This window comes from Peromyscus californicus, unplaced genomic scaffold (assembly GCF_007827085.1).
Source record: "Peromyscus californicus insignis strain IS unplaced genomic scaffold, ASM782708v3 Scaffold_8__1_contigs__length_139910024, whole genome shotgun sequence".
Lineage (NCBI taxonomy): Eukaryota > Metazoa > Chordata > Mammalia > Rodentia > Cricetidae > Peromyscus > Peromyscus californicus.
Genome location: NW_026294606.1, coordinates 91173166 through 91193691, shown reverse-complemented (window position 1 = coordinate 91193691; position 20526 = coordinate 91173166). Strand labels below are relative to the sequence as shown.

Sequence of the window (20526 nt, the reverse complement as noted above, 5' to 3'; positions counted from 1 at the left end):
GAGTGAGCATGCACCCCGAGGCCTCAACCTCAGAGCAGCAGGCGGATGGAGCGACGGAACCCAGTCTGGAGGAGTCGGCGGGCGATCACAGCGGCGCGGGCCCAGGGGTCCGCAAAGAAGGTGCCATCGCGTCGGGGAGCCGAGGGGGCGAGGGCCCGTGTGCCTCACACATGCCCATTCACGCAGCTGGGAGCAGCCAGCACCCCTCACAAATGCCTGTCCATACAGCCATGGATCAGCCAGCATCCCACATGCATGCCTTCCCATTAACTATTAATGAATGCTGTACTTTTATTAATATAATCAATCCAGCACATATAGAACACAAGTTATTTATTCCAATGAATGTTTATCAGGTACCGCCAGTGGCTGGGAATTGTTTGCAATGAATGTAAGACTCAGTCCCCAAACAGTGTTCAGTGTCATCCAGCAGACCCCTCACAGAGAGAGCTCATCAGCTCTTGAGGTTACATGCATTTGAGGCTTCTAGGTGCCTTACAAGGTAAAAGTGCTTGCAACACTAGCCTGATAATCTGAGTTTGAACCCAGAAGTGCATAAATACAGTGGTTCGAATCTGTATCCCAGCAGTCCTAAAGTTAGGTCTGAGGCAGTGACTCTTTGGCTAAATTTTACTTCTGTGTAACTTGATATTCTTCAAGAAAACTTACTGGTAAATTCTCAATGACACCAGTTTGTCCTTTTAAATTATTTTTTTCACTGTGTCCTCCCCTTTTTTTAAAAAAAAAAAGTTTATTTTAGTGTGTGTGGCGGGGAAGAGATGTGCAGGTGCCCAAGGAGGCCAGAAGAGGGCATCAGATACCGTTAGCAATGCAAATGTCTTTAAGGGAGTGCTTGTAGAGAGCAGTGAATTCTTCTGCCTTGAAAATAACATACTGACAGCTTCATCCATCAGTAGGGATCATTCTCAAGAAGATATATGGGTATAAAAAAAAAAAACAAGCTCCACAAAAAGCACAGGATGCCATTTATATAAATCAAAACCATGACAGCCTAGGTTTGTTTTTTCTTTTGTTTTGGAGCTTAGGCTGGCCAAATCCAAAACCCAATGGAGAGTCTCCTTCCTAAGCCTCCTAGGTGCTGGGACTACAGGCTGAGATTGCCCATACCCATCCTAAATTTTTTTATCTTTACAAGTTGACTCTTCTTTTATTTTACAGAAATTAATGAGACCAAGGAAACATGTGTGGGTCCTTCTACAACATCCTGCCAAAGTCAGAAGCAACAGAGCGGCGACAGTAGGTTAGAGTGTCGCTCAGGCTATGCAAGAAATGACAGGGATGATCGGGGCCCCAGGTTTGTGTTGTGCGGCTTGGTAGTACCAAGCTACCAAGGAGTGCACAGTGATTGCCCTTTAGTCCCTTGCTCAGACAACAGCTGAGGAGCCTGCCTAGTTATTACCAGAACAGGATAAGAACAGCAGTAGCTTTTTAAGGAAGGGGGGGAGTTGTTACTTGTATATATTTATGTGTATGTAGGTAGCCATGGAGGCCAAAAGAAGGTGTTGGGTTCCCTAGAGCTGGAATTACGGGAGGTTATGAGCTGCCTGAAGTCTACTGGGAACTTGTCCTGTATCTTCTGTAAATGCTCTTAAATGCAGAGCTATCTTACCATGTCTCCAGCCCTGAGTTCTTTTTTTTGAAATAAAAAAAAGGATTTATTACTAGTGTGGGAGGAAGAATATGGAAACAAATGTGTACAGCCATATACCCTGGCACATATATGGAGGTCAAGAGACAACTTGCAGAAGTCCATTCTCTCCTTCCACTGAGGATTCCAGGGGTCAAACTCAGGTCTTCAGGCTTTGGTTCTACCCACTGAGCCATCTTGTCATCCCCACCCCCCATCCCCCAGGCCCTGCATTAAGACAAGGTCTCACTCTGTTGCTCAGACTGGCTTTCCCTGTGACCTTGCACACACGTGAACACGCAAGAACACATACATACAAACATACCAAAGGAAAGTGGAGAAGGAGGAGGAGGAAGATATAGCAAGAGGCTTCAGATTTAGGACTTTAGACAGAATGGATGGAGGAAAGCACCTGAGCTGGTGCCATGGCTCACATCTGCATTCCCAGCAGGGCTGAGGCAGGAGGTCCACAAGTGTGAGGCCAGCCTGGATTGCCTAGTGGGTTCCCAGCTGACCTGGGCTACAGAGTGAGACCCTATCTCCAAACCAAAGCAAACCAAATACAAACCTTAAAAGATGTTTCCCCACTGACAGGCTGAAACGAGCCTCTTGTTTGTGTTTTGCGTTTTAACAGGATGACTAAAGAATTCCTTCAAAAACTCTGCAAGCAACACAAGCTATACATCACCCCTGCCCTGAATGACACGCTATATTTACACTTTAAGGGTGAGTCCCAGGGGAGTCCATGAGCAGTGTCAGGAGGACAAAGTAGAAAACAAGCTGCAGAGGTCATCTTTGTGCTCAGATGCTATTTAAGTGGAACTCTAGCTTGACTGAATTCATAAAGGGGCAGTGTGGGTACAAAGGAGTCACCCTTGCTGCTGCTGCTGCTGCTGCTTCCTCGTCCTCTTCTCCTCCTCCTCCTCCTTCTTCCTCTTCTGATTTTTTGAGACAGGGTTTCTCTGTGTACTTTAGGTGCCTGTCCTGGATCTCGCGCTGTAGACCAGGCTGGCCTTGAACTCACAGAGATCTGCCTGCCTCTGCCTCCCAAGTGCTGGGATTAAAGGTGTGCCCCACCACCACCGCCGCATGGCCCTTGTTTCTTTGGTTGCTTGATTTTTCCCCCCTTGCAATATAAGGGGTGGAAGCAGGACCTCACACAGGCCAGGCTAGTACACCGCCACTGAGACACAGCCCGAGCTAGCCTCCTTTCCCTTCTTGTTTTGAAACAAGGCTCACCAAATTGCCTGGGCTGCCCTTGAACTCACTTTGTAGCCCAGAAGGATCTTGAACTTCTCATCTTCCTGCCTCACTCAACCAAGTAGGGATTACAGGCCTGCACCACCAGGTACATAACTAATTGATTTAATCTCAGTATCTCTCAACCCCTCCCCCCACACATACACACACACACACACACACACACACACACACACACACACACACACACACACTGAAGATAGGATCTTTTTATATAGTCATGCTAGCCTTGAACTTGTGGCCTTCCTGCCTCAGTCTGTTGAGTGCTGGCAGTTGAGGCTCCAGTCAGCACAGCTGGCTCAGAGACTGGGCAATTTTTAAAGCAGTGGGGCAGTTGTGAACCTTGGGCTTTGGAAGGGTATATTGTGAAGGAAGGAAGATTAGGAGGGTCTTTCGTCCTCTCAGAATGCAGAGGACCTGTGGCATCCTAGGGACCTGGGCTTGGTGTCCAGCCCCACACCTGCATCTGAGCTCAGGTTCATGGCCAGGACCATCCTGACCAGTGATGACCAGGATCCCCAGCTCTCAGTTGGGGCCCAGTGTGAGGTGGCTGACCTGCTTATCGCTCATCTATTTGTTTTTGTATTATTCAGGAAATCTTTCCTGAGAGCCTTCCATGCATGGGACTTTCTCAGTGCTGGGAACAGAGGTGGATGTGGCAAGGATGGTCTAGGGGTCCTGTTGGGTGGGGCAGGCATGGGTGGGCAGCTACGGGGAGGAGGGTGTTAGGCATGGAGGTATACCGAGAGGTACGCCGCTCAGCAGCACACAGGCCTCAGGGTTTAGAAGGACTTCCCACCTGTCTCCTCACTTCTGCCCCTTTGAAATTCTCCACCTGGCATCTGAGTATAAGCAGTGGTTAGAACAATGGGGGGGGGGGGTGTTCTGGGGGGAGGACAGAGACTAAGGAAGAGGAAGGAATAGGAACCAGTGTGTTAGGCTAGGTGGATTCGGAGTTAGGAGAGAGGTGCCTACCTTTGTCATGTGTCACTAGCTAATAAATCACCCTGAAGCTTAGCAGCTTCAAATACAGTATCTCACACAGGTTCTGAAGAACAGGGATCCATGTGTGATTATCTAGGTGGCTCTGGCTCAGGGTCCCTCTTGAGGAGTTGCCAAGTGCCCTCAATTACCTGAACACTGGGCTGGGGCTGGAGAATGGCGCAGTTCCCCACCATGTAAGCCTCTCAGTGGCTGCCAGCACCACATAGAGCAAGCTGCCAAGAGAAAGAACACTATGGGAATAGGGGTCCCAGGTCCAGAAATGACACATGCCACGCTTCTGCCTTACCTGTCGTCTCAGGGCCACCCTCTTCTCGCTGTGTCAACACAAGGGCCTGTGAAAAGCTGGGGTGGGGGCCTGCCATGTGGGAATGAGAAAATGGGTCAGAAGCCTTGGAGAGGTCAAGCAGGAAGACCAACAATGGGACTTAGCAATGAGGATGTCACTAGGGACTCCAGCCTGACATAGAGACTGCTGCTGGAGGGGCTGGGGGACAAAGGGGCTTTCCCTAGTGACGGTGGAGCCATGGGACAGGAGTGCATGAAAGAGACACACGGAGACAGAGACTAGCTCAGCAGGGACCCTAGAAGGCTTGGGTGTGGCCCAACACTAGAGGACTCACTGTCCAGGTGTGAGGCCTTGGGTTCAATCAAAAAAGGGGACAGCTTTGCAAAGAAAAGCAGTTACTAGCTGCACACGCCTTTAGTCCCAGCACTCAGGAGGCAGAGGCAGTCAGATCTCTGAGTTCCAGGACAGTGTGGAATATCCAGGACAACATAGAATGGCCTAGTCTCAAAAAAAAGCAAAAAAACCCATCTTTTTTAAAAAAGAAAGAAAAAGAGGAAAGAGATGTGGGTGTCTTTAATCTCTCAAGTGCAAGACCAAGGTGCAGGCAGATCCAATGCCTGCTTCCAAGATCCTGCTGTAGCCTTCGGGGAGCTGGGGTCACTGTTGTGCCACCATGCCAAGCAGTCTCTCTCTAAAAGGGCACTGATCCCATCATGTGTGCCCCACCCTCAGGAACTCCTCACCTCCCAAAGGCCCCTTCCAACACCATCACCCTGGAGGTAATGGTCTTCTATATCAGAATTTGCAGAGACCCAAAGTGGCAGCCTCTGCCAATAGGCAGAACCAACAGTGTCCAGGCCTCTCCCCTCTGAGCACACAGGGTCCTCACCAGCCCCTCCCCACCAGGGTTTGACCGCATTGAGAACCTGGAAGAGTATACAGGCCTTCGCTGCCTCTGGCTGGAGTGCAATGGTATCCAGAGGATCGAGAACCTGCAGGCCCAGAGCGAGCTGCGCTGCCTCTTCCTGCAAGTGAACCTATTGCACAAGATTGAGAACCTGGAGCCACTCCAGAAGCTGGACGCCCTCAACCTGAGCAACAACTACATCAAGACCATTGAGAACCTCTGTAAGCTTGGCGGCCCTGCTCTGTACCACATCCCGGCTGAGATTCCAGAGTGTGGGCCGGGAGCACATGCTACTGTTGCTCATTTGTGCCGCCTCCCCTCCAGCCTGCCTCCCTGTCCTGAACACGCTGCAAATGGCCCACAACCGCCTGGAGACCGTGGCAGACATTCAGCACCTCGGGGAGTGTCTGCGACTCTGTGTCCTCGACCTCTCCCACAACATGCTGAGTGACCCAGAGATCTTGAGTGTGCTGGAGAGCATGCCCTGTCTAGTAAGTACAGCATGCCATAGGCAGCATGCTTTGGGGTATGCTTCAGAAACATCACCCTCCCTCCTTCCCCTCCTTTCTTCCCTCCCTTCCTTCCTTTTCCCTTTTTGTAGTTGTGTGACTTTTCCTTGGGAGACTTGGACAAGTATCTGGTCACCCCTAATGGGGCACCGTCAAGAGAGCAAAGAACAGATTCCACCTAAATGTTAGTAAACCCGTGAGTTTACTGGGGTTACTTACAGGAGCATGGGTGACTCAAAGCCTGCATCACTGGGAAACCCACCCAGCACGATGGTACTCCTGAGAGCTGCTTCCCCAGAGCTCCCTGAGTAACTAGCAGGCAGCTCTCTCAGTTGCAACTGAGTATCTTCCAGATGACCTCAGCAAACAGCTGAGACCTGGGAGTTTTCGTTTTGTTTACTTCCTACGCCGTGTGTATTTCCTTATGTCTTTTGAGCATCCTGCCCTCCTTCCCTGGGAGAGGATGTTTCAAGCTGGAAGAAATGGCTTCAGAATAGTGCTTTCAGCTGAGTTTCTCAAGTGGCAGATGTCACCTGGGGATAGTTCCCTCCTATTTAAAACATTGCAGTGGCTATACTCAATACTTCCTACCAGCCACTCTACTAAATCCCCTTTTAATATGTGTGTAGAATATATATATATATACTAAATGAATATATATAAATATATGTTAAACACACACACACACACACACACACACACACACACACATTCTGTCGGTTCTGTTCCCCATTGGTCTCAGAAGTGTTCTATCCAGTGCTGATCCAGGCATTACTCAGGGTTACTATTCAATCAGTCCCTTTTGAGCTGAGCATTCCTTCTCTGCTGGGTTGTTGTTGTTGTTGTTGTTTTGTTGTTGTTGTTGTTGTTGTTGTTGTTGTTGCATTCATTTGACAAGGAAACTGTGTTGATGGCTGCATATCCTGGACCTGGACTTGGAGAACTCTGCCACTTCATAAGCTCTCATGACTCTGGTATTTCCGGGCAAATGAAGATAGTTGCTCAATTCTGGTTCAGCACCGTTCTGTAAGGTGCATCACGCCAGGCCTGAAGCCTCCCTCTCTGCAAGATGGATTAGTGAGCTCTCATGCGATGTGCCTGCCTGGCCTCACAATGTTCCCCATCATGCTTTGCGGGCTGTCTCGGAGGAGCCCCACGTGACTGTCCCTAACCCTCGTTTCCTTCTCTGTGTGTTTAAAAAGAACCTTGATTCATGTGGAGGAGCCAGACTCAGGGTTGGCTCCGTCCTCCCACCTGTCAATTGTCAGGACGGGTTGAGACCCTCACCACCTCTGACAGGGACCCTGAGGCTTGGTTTTGTTTGCATCACTGTGTAGTGTGAGCTGATCCTTGCTATCATTCTTATGTATGTGTGTGCGCGTATGGGTGTGTATGCATGTACGTGCATTTATGTGGAGGCTGGAGGTCAACCTCAGCTTATTGTTCTTCACATACATCTCCTCTTATAAGGATGCCTGTCAGGCCAGTAGGGCCTATCCCAATGACCTCACTCTAACTTAGTTACCTTGTCGATGATCCTGTCTGCAAATATAGTTACATTCTAAGGTACTGAGGGGGGAAAACTGGGGCCTGGGCAGGGGACATGGGGCAACACAGGACACTCCAGTCTGTTACAAAAGTGGTCACTTTTTGTTGTTGTTTTTGTTTGGGGTTTTGAGCCGGGATTTGTAATGCCTTTAAATCCCCTGAATACAATGTAGCCCTTAGAATACTTTTCTGCTTCCTGCTGTGAACTTTGAAAATACAGCCAGGGCAACGAAGAAGCCATGAGACCAGAGCATGGTGTGGTGATTTCAATAGGAACAGTCCCTTCAGGCTCATAGATTTGAATGCTTGGTCATTAGGAAATGGCACTACTTGACAGAGATTAGGAGGTGTGGCCTTGTTGGAGTAGATGTGGCCTTGTTGGAGCAAGTGTATTACTGAGGGTGGGCTTTAGGGTTTCAAGTGCTCATACCAGGCCCAGTGTCTCTCTTTCCCTGCTACCTATGGAACCAGATGTAGACCTCTCAACTATTTCTCCAGCACCATGTCTGCCTGCATGCCACCATGCTTCCCACCATGATGACAATGGACCAAACCTCTGAAATTGTAAGAAAACCCCAATTAAGTGCTTTCATTTATAAGAGTTGCATGGTCATGGTATCTCTTCACAGCCATAGAACAATGACTAAGATACATGGCAAGTTGAAAGCTAACTCATTTACATATAATATAGAAATGTTTCCTCAACAACATAAACCATTTTAGATATATAAAAAGTGTCTGATGTGATCAGGCAAACAGAATGCAAAGTGATTGAGTCTCATTAGCCCTCTCAGCTTCCTCAGGTGGAGTCCAGAAGGTGTACATCTGGCCATGGGAGAGGGTGCTGGTATTACTAGACCAACTTTCCTTACCGTATTCTGACCCCAGGGAATCTGGCACTAGTAGGAAAGGCCTCTCCTGGTGGCCCATACATCCTTTCCCAGTCTGTGCCTCTTGGTGTGTTTTGTTATTGTTTGTTTGGAGACAAGATCTCCTGTAGCTAAGCCTGGCTTCCCTCAGCCATTAATTCTTATTTGTTGCCCCTGCGAATGTTTCCTTAAAATGGGTCCTAGGTAGGAAGAACCAAAAACAAATAGACTGAAGTGTGTTTTGGTGAGAGGCGATGAGAAATGCAGCTAATAGAACCATTGAGGCTGGCAAGGGCTTTGGGGATGTTCTCCAGTATGGCTCCAGAAGAACCCGTCCTTCCAGGAGTAGAGAGGAGGGTGGCTGAGCAGTCTGGGCCACTTCAGTGGCACAGCACAGGAGCCCTTCTTATTGTCCTGTCACCAGTATGTGCAGTGACAGTGTGTGCAGGATGTCAACTGCACCAGGATGTGCAGTGACAGTGTGTGCAGGATGTCAACTGCACCGGGATGTGCAGTGACAGTGTGTGCAGGATGTCAACTGCACCGGGATGTGCAGTGACAGTGTGTACAGGATGTCAACTGCACCGGGATGTGCAGTGACAGTGTGTACAGGATGTCAACTGCACCGGGATGTGCAGTGACAGGGTGTGTAGGATATGCAGTGACAGTGTGTACAGGATGTCAACTGCACCGGGATGTGCAGTGACAGGGTGTGTAGGATATGCAGTGACAGTGTGTACAGGATGTCAACTGCACTGGGATGTGCAGTGACAGGGTGTGTAGGATGTGCAGTGACAGTGTGTACAGGATGTCAACTGCACCGGGATGTGCAGTGACAGTGTGTGCAAGATGTCAACTGTACCAGGATGTGGTGCTGGCATTTCATTTTGCTCAAGAAAATTGTGTTATTCTGAGGGCACATAATGTTATCATCTTGTGTTTTATTACACTGTGTATACTATATGTTTGTGTGTGTGTGTGTAGTGTGTATGTGTGGTGTGTGTGCAGTATGTGTGTGTGTGTGTGTAGTGTGTATGTGTGTGCATAGTATGTATGTAGTGTGTAGTGTGTATTTGTGTGTGTGTTATGTGTGCAGTGTGTGTGTATGTAGTGTGTAGTATGTGTAATGTGTATTTGTGTGTGTGGTATATGTGCAGTGTGTGTGTGTGTGTGTGTGTGTGTGTGTGTGTGTGTGTGTGTGTGTGTAGGCACAGATATGTTGGGTAGGGAATGCATGTGGAGGTCAGAGGACAACTTTCAGGAGTTGGTTCTCTCCTTCTACCATGTTAGTTCTGGGGACTGGACTCAGTCATCGGGCTCGGCAGCCAGTGCCTTTACCCACTGAGGCCTCCCAGGGGCCCCGGCTGTCTGGCTTTGATAATCAGTTTGGCCCTGCATGTTGCTTTGCAGCGTGTGCTGAACCTGATGGGAAACCCAGTGACCAAACATATCCCTAACTACCGCAGGACAGTCACTGTTCGTCTGAAGCAACTGACTTACCTGGATGACAGGCCGGTTTTCCCCAAGGACAGGTAAGAAAGGAGACCTTGGGTTGTGTGCATTTGAGTGCTTGCCAGTCAGCACACTTGGTAGACTTTCAAGTTTTCTGACTTTTGAGCATTTTCACAAACCGGTAAATACCCTCCGGACCCATTTAATGGTACCATCACTGCCAAGGACAGGAACAGGAGCACTTGCCCACAGATTGTGTGTGTGTGTGTGTGTGTGTGTGTGTGTGTGTGTGTGTGTGTACCATGGCACACCTGTGGAGGTCAGCTTGCACTGTGTTGGTCCTGGGACTGAGCTCAGGTTATCAGACTCAGCAGCAAACTCCTTTCCCTGCTGAACCATCTCGCTGGCTCTTGTCTCTGTTTTGACTCTTGGGACCAATGCTTCTGTAGGCATTTGTGTGCACACACTTGTGCAGACACAGGTTAGATCACCTTAGATAGATATACAGGAGTAGAATTGATGGGTCAGATGCCAGCCTCATGCTGGGCCTTTGAGAAGCCACCATTTCTAAAATGCCTCACCACCTTCCTTTCCTTCCAGTATTTTGAGAAGATCTGAGTTTTCTGCATCCTTGCCAAAATCTATCAATTTCACTCCTGCTGTGGGATGCTAAGTGGAGGCCTGTCGTGTTTGTAATCCACACCTCCCTGGTGGCTCTTGTAAGGTGGTTTTTAATTATGCACTGGTGATTTGCATCTGTTCTTTGGGAAATGTTGGCTTTGGGAAATGTGTCTCTGTTCATTTAAAACAACAGTGTACCTTTCTAAAGGAGCAGTTTTGGCTGAACTAAGCAGGAGTACAGAGTTCCCATCCCCCTCCCAGTTTCCCAGGATGAGCATCTTGCATCCTTGGGTACACTTGTTAAACTGATGAACCAAAGTTGATGTAGGATTAGTAAATAAACTCCAAAAACTTCTGAAGATTTTTTACTTTATTTATTTATTTATTTATTTATTTATGTGTGTGTGTGTGCCATGTGTGTGCCATGTGTATGCCATGTGTGTGCCAGCTGCCTGGTGAGGCCAGAAGAGGGTATGGGATCCCCTGGAGCTAGAGTTACAGGCAATTGTGCGTTGACCAATGTGACACTGGGAACTGAATTCATGTTCTCTACAGGAGCAGCAAGCACTCTTAACCACTGAAGCATCTCTCCAGCTCCTTAATTCTGAAGAAATGAATGAGTTCAGGGGGCTGAAGAGATGGCTCAGTAATTAAAGTGCTTCCCTCATGAGCATGAGAATTTAAATTTGAACCCCAGAACACACATAAAAAGCTGGACACTATGGCATGCACCTGCCATCCCGGCTCTGGAGAGGTAGAGATAGGGCTACTGGACTGCACTGGCCAACCGGCCCAGCCTACTCGGGGGCTTCAGGTGCCAGGAGGAGGCCCTGTCTCAAAAAGAAGGTAGATAGTCCCTGAAAAGGAAAGACACCTGAGGTCATACCCTGGCCTCCACACACATAGTCACATGTGTGCACCTGCACACACAAGTACACAGAGGAATGAATAAATTTGGCCAGACAGCCTATGTTTATAATTTTAACCTATGCAAGTTGTAAAGAACCTGATAGAGAAATGGCTCAGGTGTTAAGATGTCATCTGTATGCTTATGGTATACATACATACACGTAAAAGAAAATATGAATCTTTAAATACAAGATTTATTATCTGCATTAATTCAGACCTATATCCTCCTCCCAGGTCCCCCCCCCCCCCCCCCCGCCACTTCTCTGCCTCCCAGGGTGTCACACTTCCTAGAACTCATTATTTAGCCTAGGCTGGCCTCAAACTCATGGCATGGCAATCCTTCTGCTCTGGTGCAGACAGGCATGTGCCCATGCCCAGCTCCCAGTTCTGTCCTTTGTCCTTACCTAGGGCATGTGCAGAGGCGTGGGCACGAGGGGGTTACGCAGCTGAGAAGGAGGAGCGGCTTCAGTGGGAGAGCAGGGAACACAAGAAGATCACAGACAGCCTGGAAGCCTTGGCCATGATCAAGCGGCGGGCTGAGGAACGAAAGAAGGCCAGAGACAAAGGTACGCCCCAGACTGGAGCTGTGCAAGCTGTGGCTTGTGACCCTTTCACATGAGCCTGGTGTACAGGTATAGAAACCATACAAAGGCCACACACTCCTGCAGATAGATCACAGATTGTCAGAACAACGCTTTGCTAGACATACAGTTTTCTCATTTAATGAGGAAAGCTGATTTGCATGCTAGTGGAATGGATATGCTTGGTTATTTTTACATAAAGAATTAAACCTTGGTAGCTTCAGAGATGGCTCAGAAGTTAAGAGCACTGCTGCTCTTGCAGAGGACCTAGGTTTGATTCCCAGAACCCATATGGTGACACAAGCATCTGTAACTCTAGTCCCAGGGGATCTGACACCCTCTTCTGGCTCCCATGGGCTCTAGGCACCCATGTAGTACACAGACATACATCAGGCAAAACACTCACACACATAAAAACAAAAGAGAACAAGCCCTTGGCTGGTGGTGGAGATGTCGGGTGTAGAGCATCTGCAGGCATTTACAGTTGATTGACACTGTGGTTTCATAGGTGACAGTGCTGAAGCCCTGAGAGTACATAGCATGAAAGGACAGAGCATGCTTAGGACTGCTTCAAAAACTGTGGGAAATTCTGTCTTAACCCCAAGCCAAAATTCATCTGGAGTTTTTTGAAGCATGAATCCTAATTAGTCTTAACAATAAAAACCCAGAGTCAGGGTGATACCTGAAAGATCAGAGCCACAGTCACTCCTTACCTCTATGAAATCTCAGACTGAAAGGAGGGGATCTTGTTTCTATGAATCCTTATATTCCTGTCTCCACCTCCCTAATGCTGGGATCAAAGGCTTTTGGTGGTATTGTGTTCCCCAAAAACTGTGCACGCTAACAAACTTATCTGGGGTCAGAGAATAGAACAGCCACAATATTAAACATAGAGGATAAGCAGTGGTAGCACATGCCTTTAATCCTAGCATTCCAGAGGCAGAGATCTACCTGGATTTCTGTGTGTTCAAGGATACAGCCAAGCATGGTGACTCATGCCTTTAATCCCAGAAAGTGAGCCTTTAATCCCAGCGAGTGATGGCAGAAAGCAGAAAGATATATAAGGCGTGAAGACCAGAAACTAGAAGCATTTGGCTGGTTAAGCTTTTAGGTTTTGAGCGGCACAGTTCAGCTGAGAGCCATTCGGATATGAGGACACAGAGGCTTCCAGTCTGAGGAAACAGGATCAGCTGAGGAATTGGCGAGGTGAGGTGGCTGTGGCTTGTTCTGCTCCTCTGATCTTCCAGCATCCACCCCAATACCTGGCCTCAGGTTTCATCTTATTAATAAGAACTTTTTTAAGATTCCTGCTACAAAGGCTTGAGATCCCAAGTGCTGGGATCAAAGCTGTGTGCCACCACTGCCTGGCTCTGTTTCTCTTTTAGACCGGTTCAATCTCAAGTAGCCCAGCGTGGCCTTGAACTCCTGATCTTCCTGCTTCCTCCTCCCAAGTGCTGAGATTAAAGGTGTGTGCCACCACCACCTGGCCTCTATGGTTAACTTGCTCTGCCCTTTTAATTTTTAATTTTGTGTGTGTGTGTGTGTGTGTGTGTGTGTGTGTGTGTGTGTGTGTGTGTGTATTCATATAGGCACAGGTATGTTGGGCAGGAACAGGGCCTTTCACAAAGTCCTGGTTGCTTCCTGAGGCAAGGGCTTGTCAGCAGCTGTCAGCCTGTGTGACCCTGGGGTCACACTCAAATGACCTTCATCAGCAAGACTACCTTCCAGTCAACCTAATAGCACATCCCTGTAATCCCAGCTCAGCCTAGAGGCCAAGGCAGGAGGAACGTCTGAAGCCAGCAAGGCCCTGACAAAACAGAAAAGAAAGACTCAACTATTTTCTTCCCTTACATTATAGGAACTTACTGTTCTGGAATCTAGTGGGCCAGCCTTGTGTGTGGTGGCATGTGTAGCCTATATTTCACTGTGCATGCATATATATGTTTTCATATAAAATGCTATGACTACATTACCTCCCACCCGCCTTTGAGATATAATACCCTGAGGAGAGAGGTGGCTCAGCAGTTAAGAGCAGTGGCTGATGATCTAGACCACCTAGGTTCTATTCCCAGACCGTCCAGTGTCTGATCATGCCAGGATTTAAAAAAAAAAAAGAGAGAGAGAGATAATACCGTAACTATTTTCCACAGATGCTTTCTTATAGATTTTTTTTAACCAATTTTTATTTTGGAATTTTCATGCTTTCAGAAAAGCCGAGGAATCATAAACACAAAGGCTATGTTGTTTGTGCCTATTTGGAATGGATGGAGTTTTAAATTTTACACACACACACACACACACACACACACACACACACACACACATCTTAGCACATGTATTTCTCTGAAATGTTTGAGTGGATTGATTGATTGGGTCCCTATGTAATCCAGACTGGCCTCAATGTGAAGCCCTCTTATCTCTGCTTTCCTGGTGCTGGGATCACTGGTGGTCACTGTTACTTTGCTATTTCTGTGAAGAGACACCATGACCATGTCAACTTATAAAATAAGGTATTTAATTGGAGGCTTACTTACAGTTTCAGAGGGTGAGTCCATGACCATCATGGTGGCGATCATGGCGGCAGGCGAGCAGTCATGGTGCTGGAGAATTAACTGAAAGCTTACATCTGATCCACAAGCATGAGGCAGAGAGAGGACAGAGGAGAGAGGGGAGAGGGGAGGGGAGAAGGGAGAGAGACAAGAGCATGAACTGGAACGATGGGACTTTCTAAACCTCAAAGCCCAGCCCCAGTAGCACACCTCCTCCAACAAGGTCACATCTAATCCTTCCCAGGTTCCACCAACTGGGGACCGAGCATTCAAACACGTGGTCCTATGGGGGCCATTCTCCTCAAAACCACCACAGTCACCATGCCTGGCCTCTCCTGAACTGTTTGAAAGTAAAGGTAGACCCCAAATCCTTGCCTGCCATGTCCTCGGGGGCTGATGTTGTGCTCTCTCCATGGCAGAGTGCTGCCCATCGAGCTGTGAGCAGAGTAATCCCTTATTGGAGACATTCATCTGCCTTTAGTTATCATATGAACACTCCCTCCACACACCTATTTTTTTTTTAAGACAGTCTCACGTAACCCTGCCTGGCCTCCAACTTGCTATATAGCTGAGGATGACCTTGAACTCTGATACTCTTGACTCTACCTCCTAAGTTCCAGGATTACAGGTGTGCAAACCATGCCTGCCTAACGCTTTGATGAACTGTGCCCCTGACAACTCCCTGCACCCAGTCTCTCAAGTTCATGGACATACAGGTGCTCTTGTCCTCTCAGGCAGCTCCAAGTTCAACTCTGGACTTTACTTCTCTAGGGGAGACACCCCTGCCAGACAGTGAGGAGAGTAGCTCCACCAGCCCAGAGGCTCAGGAGAAGCCGCCCCTGGGAGAAACCCAGGAAAAGATAGAGTTATTTGTGAAGGGGAGCTTCAAGGCCAAAGATGAACTGTTCCCAGAGAAGCCAGGTGGAGAAGAGGAGCTGGCTGTGGTGGCGGACAGGACAGTGGAAGAGCCAGACCTGTCTGGGAGTCTGGCTCAGTCCCAGATACCCTTGGTGGCCACTGCTGAAGGTAAGGCAGCTGGGATAATAGAGGGCAGCCTCTGACCCTGTGCACAGCTATGACCTCTGACCCTGTGCACAGCTATGACCTCTGACCCTGTGCACAGCTATGACCTCTGACCCTGGGCACAGCTATGACCTCTGACCCTGGGCACAGCTATGACCTCTGACCCTGCGCACAGCTATGGCCTCTGACCCTGCGCACAGCTATGGCCTCTGACCCTGCGCACAGTTATGGCCTCTGACCCTGCGCACAGTTATGGCCTCTGACCCTGCATAGCTATGGCCTCTGACCCTGCATAGCTATGGCCTCTGACCCTGCGCACAGCTATGACCTCTGACCCTGCACACAGATATGACCTCTGTCCCTACACAGCTGCTGCCTCCACCTTTCTACACCAAACAGAAATCAAGACAGCCCCTCACAGTCACACCCACAGGCCAGTCTGATCTAGGCAGTCCTTCACTGGAGGCTTTCCTCTCAGATGATTCTAGGGCCCAGAGTCTAGGCTGTCTACTGATAGGTAACCCCAGACTTCCCCAGGATGCCACAGAGACCTCCTCGGAACATTTTGTCCATAAGGCCATGGACACAACATTCAGAGCCCCCAACCTGACAAGTCTGACGTCTGGCCCAGGAAGTAGGCCCTGCTGCATGGAGAATCCTGGGAGTGCTGCTGTTCTCATGAAAGGATTAGGTGTCAGGGCTTCAGGAATTACCTTGCAAGTGAAGAGGCCTGGGCAGGGCAGAAACTTGGCAATCCACCCAGCCGGACCTGATTCTCTTGAATCCATGCTGCCCACCCCCAAAGGTTTAAATTAAGAACAGCCACCTGTCTTTGTTCTGCAACATCTTTAAAAAGCCCCTTGTATCCAAGTCCTTTATAGGATGTGTGGGCTTGGTGGGAGTGGGGGCGGGAATACCCCTAGCCTGCTCCCAGGACCTTAGGGTCAGTGGTTCCAGTGTGGGGGCTAGGGTATCCCAGGCTCAAGAGAGGCAGGAAATAGAGGACAGAGAGCAGGGCAGGGAGGAGGCATTCAGAGCCAGTCTAGAGAAGAGTAGGAGGCAGGGAGCTCAGGTATACCATGCTGTGCATCAGGAGAGGCAGGAAATAGAGGACCAGGGGTGGGGAGAAGAGCCCCAGTGGCTATCCAGAGGGACGCGGGAAGCAGGGCCTTCGGCATGGTATTGGAAAGCCACAGGCACCAAGAGAAACCTGCTCTTGGTGCCCTGCCCTGCTCATCAGCTGTGCATATGGCTCTCCTGGCTTTGATGGGACCCTGTGCCAGGATGTCTGTCTGGGGACATGCCTTACTTTATTGCTTATGGAACAAGGGAAGGCTGCTGTGTCTGGCTCAGGGTAGGATTGTCAGACCCGTGACCTGCCTGTTGTGAGCGTCTGGGAAATTTTTCTGTTTAGCAAGGGTCTGCTGTGGCTTTCCACACATGGGCGTGCTGTGGCTGGCATTTGAAGGTAAGGGGCTTCTGAGTTCAGCATGTAGGGCTGTGTCACCACCTCGACTACAGATGTCATACACGGATCTGCGGGTCAAGATGGACTTCCTGGCTTATCCACTCCTCTCCTGTGCCCTGGTGCTCAGCCCAGATGGAGGGGACAGTGAGTGAACAGACCACACAAGGACAGGGCTTAGGAACTTGGCAAGGAGGGCCTGGCAGAGGAGGACCTATAGTGTTTCCACCCATCCAGGCAGCCTTGCTGTGGTAAATGGCACAGGTCCCTGGCCCTGGAGAGCAGGTGGCCATGTACTTGATGGACAGGCAGGGCAGGCTGGCGGAGAGGCCTCCACCAGGGCTAGGCTGCAAGGTTGGCCTCTCTGGGCTTTGGAAGCAGCTATTGTCCTGAGCACGTCCCTTTCTTGCTGGGCAGTCAGGCTGTCTACTCCTAGCTTGGCTGCTTCTGTAGACTCACCTCCTGTCACAGCAGGGCCAGCTTCTTCCTGTCTTTTCTCAGCGGGATGTGGAGGTGCAGCCCTGTCCTCAGTAGAGGACTCCTGAAGCTTCCATCATGGCGGCTGTCCAGCCACACCCAGGAAGGTCTGCCCTTCCACCTTAACCTCTAGCTTGTCGTCCCAGCCTTTGTGTCTGACATCAGTGCTGGGCTTAGTAACTTCTCACTGCTGTTCCTCAGAGTCCACGTCCTCAGTGGCAGCTACTGATGGGGCCAGAACCGAAGACACAGAGGCCATTGCCCTGGAGACCAAGGAGAGGCTTTTCATCGATGTGAGCAGGGGGCTGGTCAAGCTGAGGGTGGGGTGACACCTTTGTGGTCCTCACTGTCTATCAGGAGTTCCCCTGGGAGCAGGTACAGCACAGACACCCAGGCAAACCCCCAAGTCCACCCTACTCATATTCATGTTTGGGAGGCTGGTCCATTTACCTCCCCAGGCTGTGAAAGCCACACTAGAGTTTCCAGGGATATTATAGTGCAAAGTGCAGTTCTGTGGTCAGCCCTGGAGTCATATGTCACTGAAGCCTGCTGGGCCTTACACCCACAGTCTGGCAGGTGGCTCCAACCACCTCATTGGCTGGTCCCTACTCTGGCTTCCTGCTGGTTCACCATGGTGTGATTGTCCAGTGTCCCTCCCAGCAAAGGTTGTTAGAGCTGTGTCACCCATCCCTCCCCAAAGCTCCTCCCATTTAGATGACTGTATAATGTATTTCCTGCCTGCAAGGCATGAGAAATCACAGTGTCCCGTTGTCCCAACGACTGTAATTCAGGGGGCATGCAAACCCATGTGAGCTGGGGCTCACTCTGTCTGCTTAAGGCCTAAGCTTTGCATTCAAAAACTGACCATACAGGACACCATGAGGATGTAGCTGAGTCCTTACTCTGAGGCTGCCTTACTTGAGGCATGGTATGTACTAAGTGTTCTGAGATATGTAGTATGATCATCTCAATATTATGGAGTAGGAACTGGAGAAACAGAGAGGTTAAGCAGCTTGCCCAAGGCCACACATCTAGGAAACGGTGGTGTGGTTTTCTGGTTTTCAGGAGGTACTTGAGGCTCAGACTGATATATAAGAGGTACTTTTGAGTTCAGGTTCCCCATGACACAAGGTGAAGAAGCTGTGACAGTCTTCTCATTGGTTAGGTGGCCGGACTTGAAGTAGCAGTGTGGCTTTGAGCATGCCAAAGTCTTCAGGTGGGCATGAGTGGGAGTTACTGAGGGGCCTTGGTGATGGTTCCCTTAGGACATCTTGTCTCCTGTTGACACTTTCTTCTATTGTGTCTCTGGGTGATATGTGGTCACTGGCTCTTTCAGGACCTGCCTGACTTGGAAGATGTTGATGGCATGGACATATCAATAGAAGACCAGACAAAGGTCAGCACGCTCTTCCCTATACCCCAGAATGGCCTCAAACTTGTGGTAGCCCTCCACCTGCCTTGGTCTGCCACGTACTGGAATTATAAGCATGTACCATGCCTAGTTCTTTTGCTTTTGAGACAGGGTCTCACGGTGCAGCCCATGGCTGGTCTGGAACTTGCTGTAGACTAGGCAGGCCTTGAACTCAGAGATCCACCTGTCTCTACCTCCTGAGTACTGGGTTTACAGGGGTGTACCACCATGCCTGTCCCTTAGGGGCCATTTCCTTCTCATGAAAGTGAACTGCCCTTCTGAGCACAGTGACCATGTTTCCCTCACTGAGGAAACAAACCACTCTCTGGCCCCTCGGAGAGCTTATTCAGCCACTTGGGCTTTCTGCTGCATGTTCTATTGGTGGCTGCATGAAACAAACTGGGGTGTTGCCTCATGCTGTGTTCCTATGCAAAGCTCCCCAACTCATCTACTAAAGCTATACCTAGTGGGAAGGCACCTGACTCTCCACCCCGGGCATAACCAGGAGCCAGCAAGCCACTGTGCCAGCTCCTGTCCCTAGAAGAGGCTTTGGAAGGAACCTCTGCACGAGGTCTCACATCCAAACAGGCACACAGGCCACTACACTGTGGGAACTGGGGTCCAGGAACAAAGTCCTGAAGAGTTGCTGGGCTATGGGGTGTGGCAGAGGCTAGAATCCAGACACTGGTAGGGTGTGGTATAGGGAGCTATGTGGATGGGAAGTAAGCATGGAGAAACTGCTGGTTGAAGTGTCCATCCTGAGGCCCTGTACCAGCCTGCTTTCTCCCTAACCCTGCACATGCTTTCCTGTATTGTGACCATGGGAAAATCAGACACAGTTCACTCTCTCTCACCAGGAAACGGGCATCCCGAAAATCCAGGTGGTTTCCAGCTTGAGTGATGACAGTGACCCTGAACTGAATGACTCTTCTCTCCCCATGCTTGAGCACACTCCCACAGGCTCCACAGGTATCCTCTCAAACATATTTGCAGTCTGCAAGGACTCCTCAAAGGCAGCCAGGGTGCCTCTCACAGACATATGTAAGCCAACAGCAACAACGGAAGTGGAAACCCAAGGTCAAGTCTTCAGCACCACCCGTCCACAACCCCTCATCCAGGAACTGGGAGAGGATGGGAGGGGAGAGAATGAACCAAACCAATCACTCCCTGCCCAGTCCAGTGAAGATGGAGACAGCCAGCTGCCTGAAGCCACCCCACTAGGTAACACTCCAGAGGCTACTGTAGGGAGGCGAACCAGAGAGGGGGAAGCAGATGGGGGGTTCTGCCCCATTCATAGGTGACTACTTGGCTGTGGTGTGTCACCTGGCCCTGTGGTTCCAGGCCAGAGGTTCTGAGGAGGGAGGGGACCACAGACACTAGGGCTAAGTGACGAAAGCATTGGTGTTAGTCAGTGAAGGCACAGCAGCTTAAATCACAGGCCTGCTGCTGTGTGCAGACGGGCAGGGCAGTCTGGGCAGCCAGTCAGTACAAACAGAAGACTAGCCCAGGGTTGGATGTGCATTTTAGGTGAGTACTCGCCCCATGTTCCTCTTGCCCAACAGTAAGGGGCATATCTGAAGGACTCTGTGGCTGGCCTGGATCAGTGCTCAGCAAGAAGGGCAGCTCTACCCAAGTACTGACTTGTTCTCTCCTGACTCTTTAGGAGACAGAGCTGAGAATGAAGCACAGTCTTCGTTGGACCTGGGGGAGCCCAGCCCCAGGGCAAGCCTGGAAGATATGAATTTGGCTTGGACTGAACCCCAAGGCAGTCTACACTGTTAGGCTAGCAGTGGTGAGGTGGACGCAGGGCACTCTTTCCTGTGTACCACAGCTGGTACACTTTGGGACCCTGCACAGCATGTGCTCTTCAGCCACATCTGTGTGCCTTGTACCCAATGCATCAGTTTCCCTGGTTACAGACCCCAGGATTACATAAATACGTTAAGACCCACACAAGTCAGCATGTTACTGGGCTGCCAGTCAGGTTCCAGTGGGATGAGACCAGA

General features: G+C 49.8%; 1 protein-coding gene across 4 annotated transcripts; it reads left to right on the top strand.

Annotated features, from left to right (window-relative positions):
• The first annotated feature begins 5 nt into the window (after positions 1-5).
• Dnaaf1 (dynein axonemal assembly factor 1) lies at positions 6-20476 on the top strand. 4 transcript variants are annotated; one of them, XM_052727562.1, is made up of 12 exons: positions 6-120; positions 1180-1261; positions 2283-2374; positions 5106-5327; positions 5431-5597; positions 9443-9564; positions 11423-11580; positions 14916-15170; positions 17311-17402; positions 18446-18505; positions 19378-19741; positions 20184-20476. In XM_052727562.1, the coding sequence occupies exons 1-12, from the start codon at positions 9-11 to the stop codon at positions 20300-20302; spliced, it is 1845 nt and encodes a 614-aa protein (XP_052583522.1). In that variant the 5' UTR covers positions 6-8; the 3' UTR covers positions 20303-20476. The 4 variants fall into 4 exon arrangements, with proteins under 4 accessions (XP_052583522.1, XP_052583521.1, XP_052583524.1 ...); XM_052727561.1 differs by having other exon boundaries at positions 1180-1315; XM_052727564.1 differs by lacking the exon at positions 14916-15170 and having other exon boundaries at positions 1180-1315.
• Positions 20477-20526: the final 50 nt, after the last annotated feature.

Bases quoted from the DNA above. Each gene is read 5' to 3' on its own strand.
- Dnaaf1 (XM_052727561.1), top strand. From the start codon at position 9: ATGCACCCCGAGGCCTCAACCTCAGAGCAGCAGGCGGATGGAGCGACG. The intron at 1,316-2,282 runs GTTTGTGTTGTG...GCGTTTTAACAG, and splicing joins AGGGATGATCGGGGCCCCAG to GATGACTAAAGAATTCCTTC. The intron at 19,742-20,183 runs GTAACACTCCAG...CTGACTCTTTAG, and splicing joins GCCTGAAGCCACCCCACTAG to GAGACAGAGCTGAGAATGAA.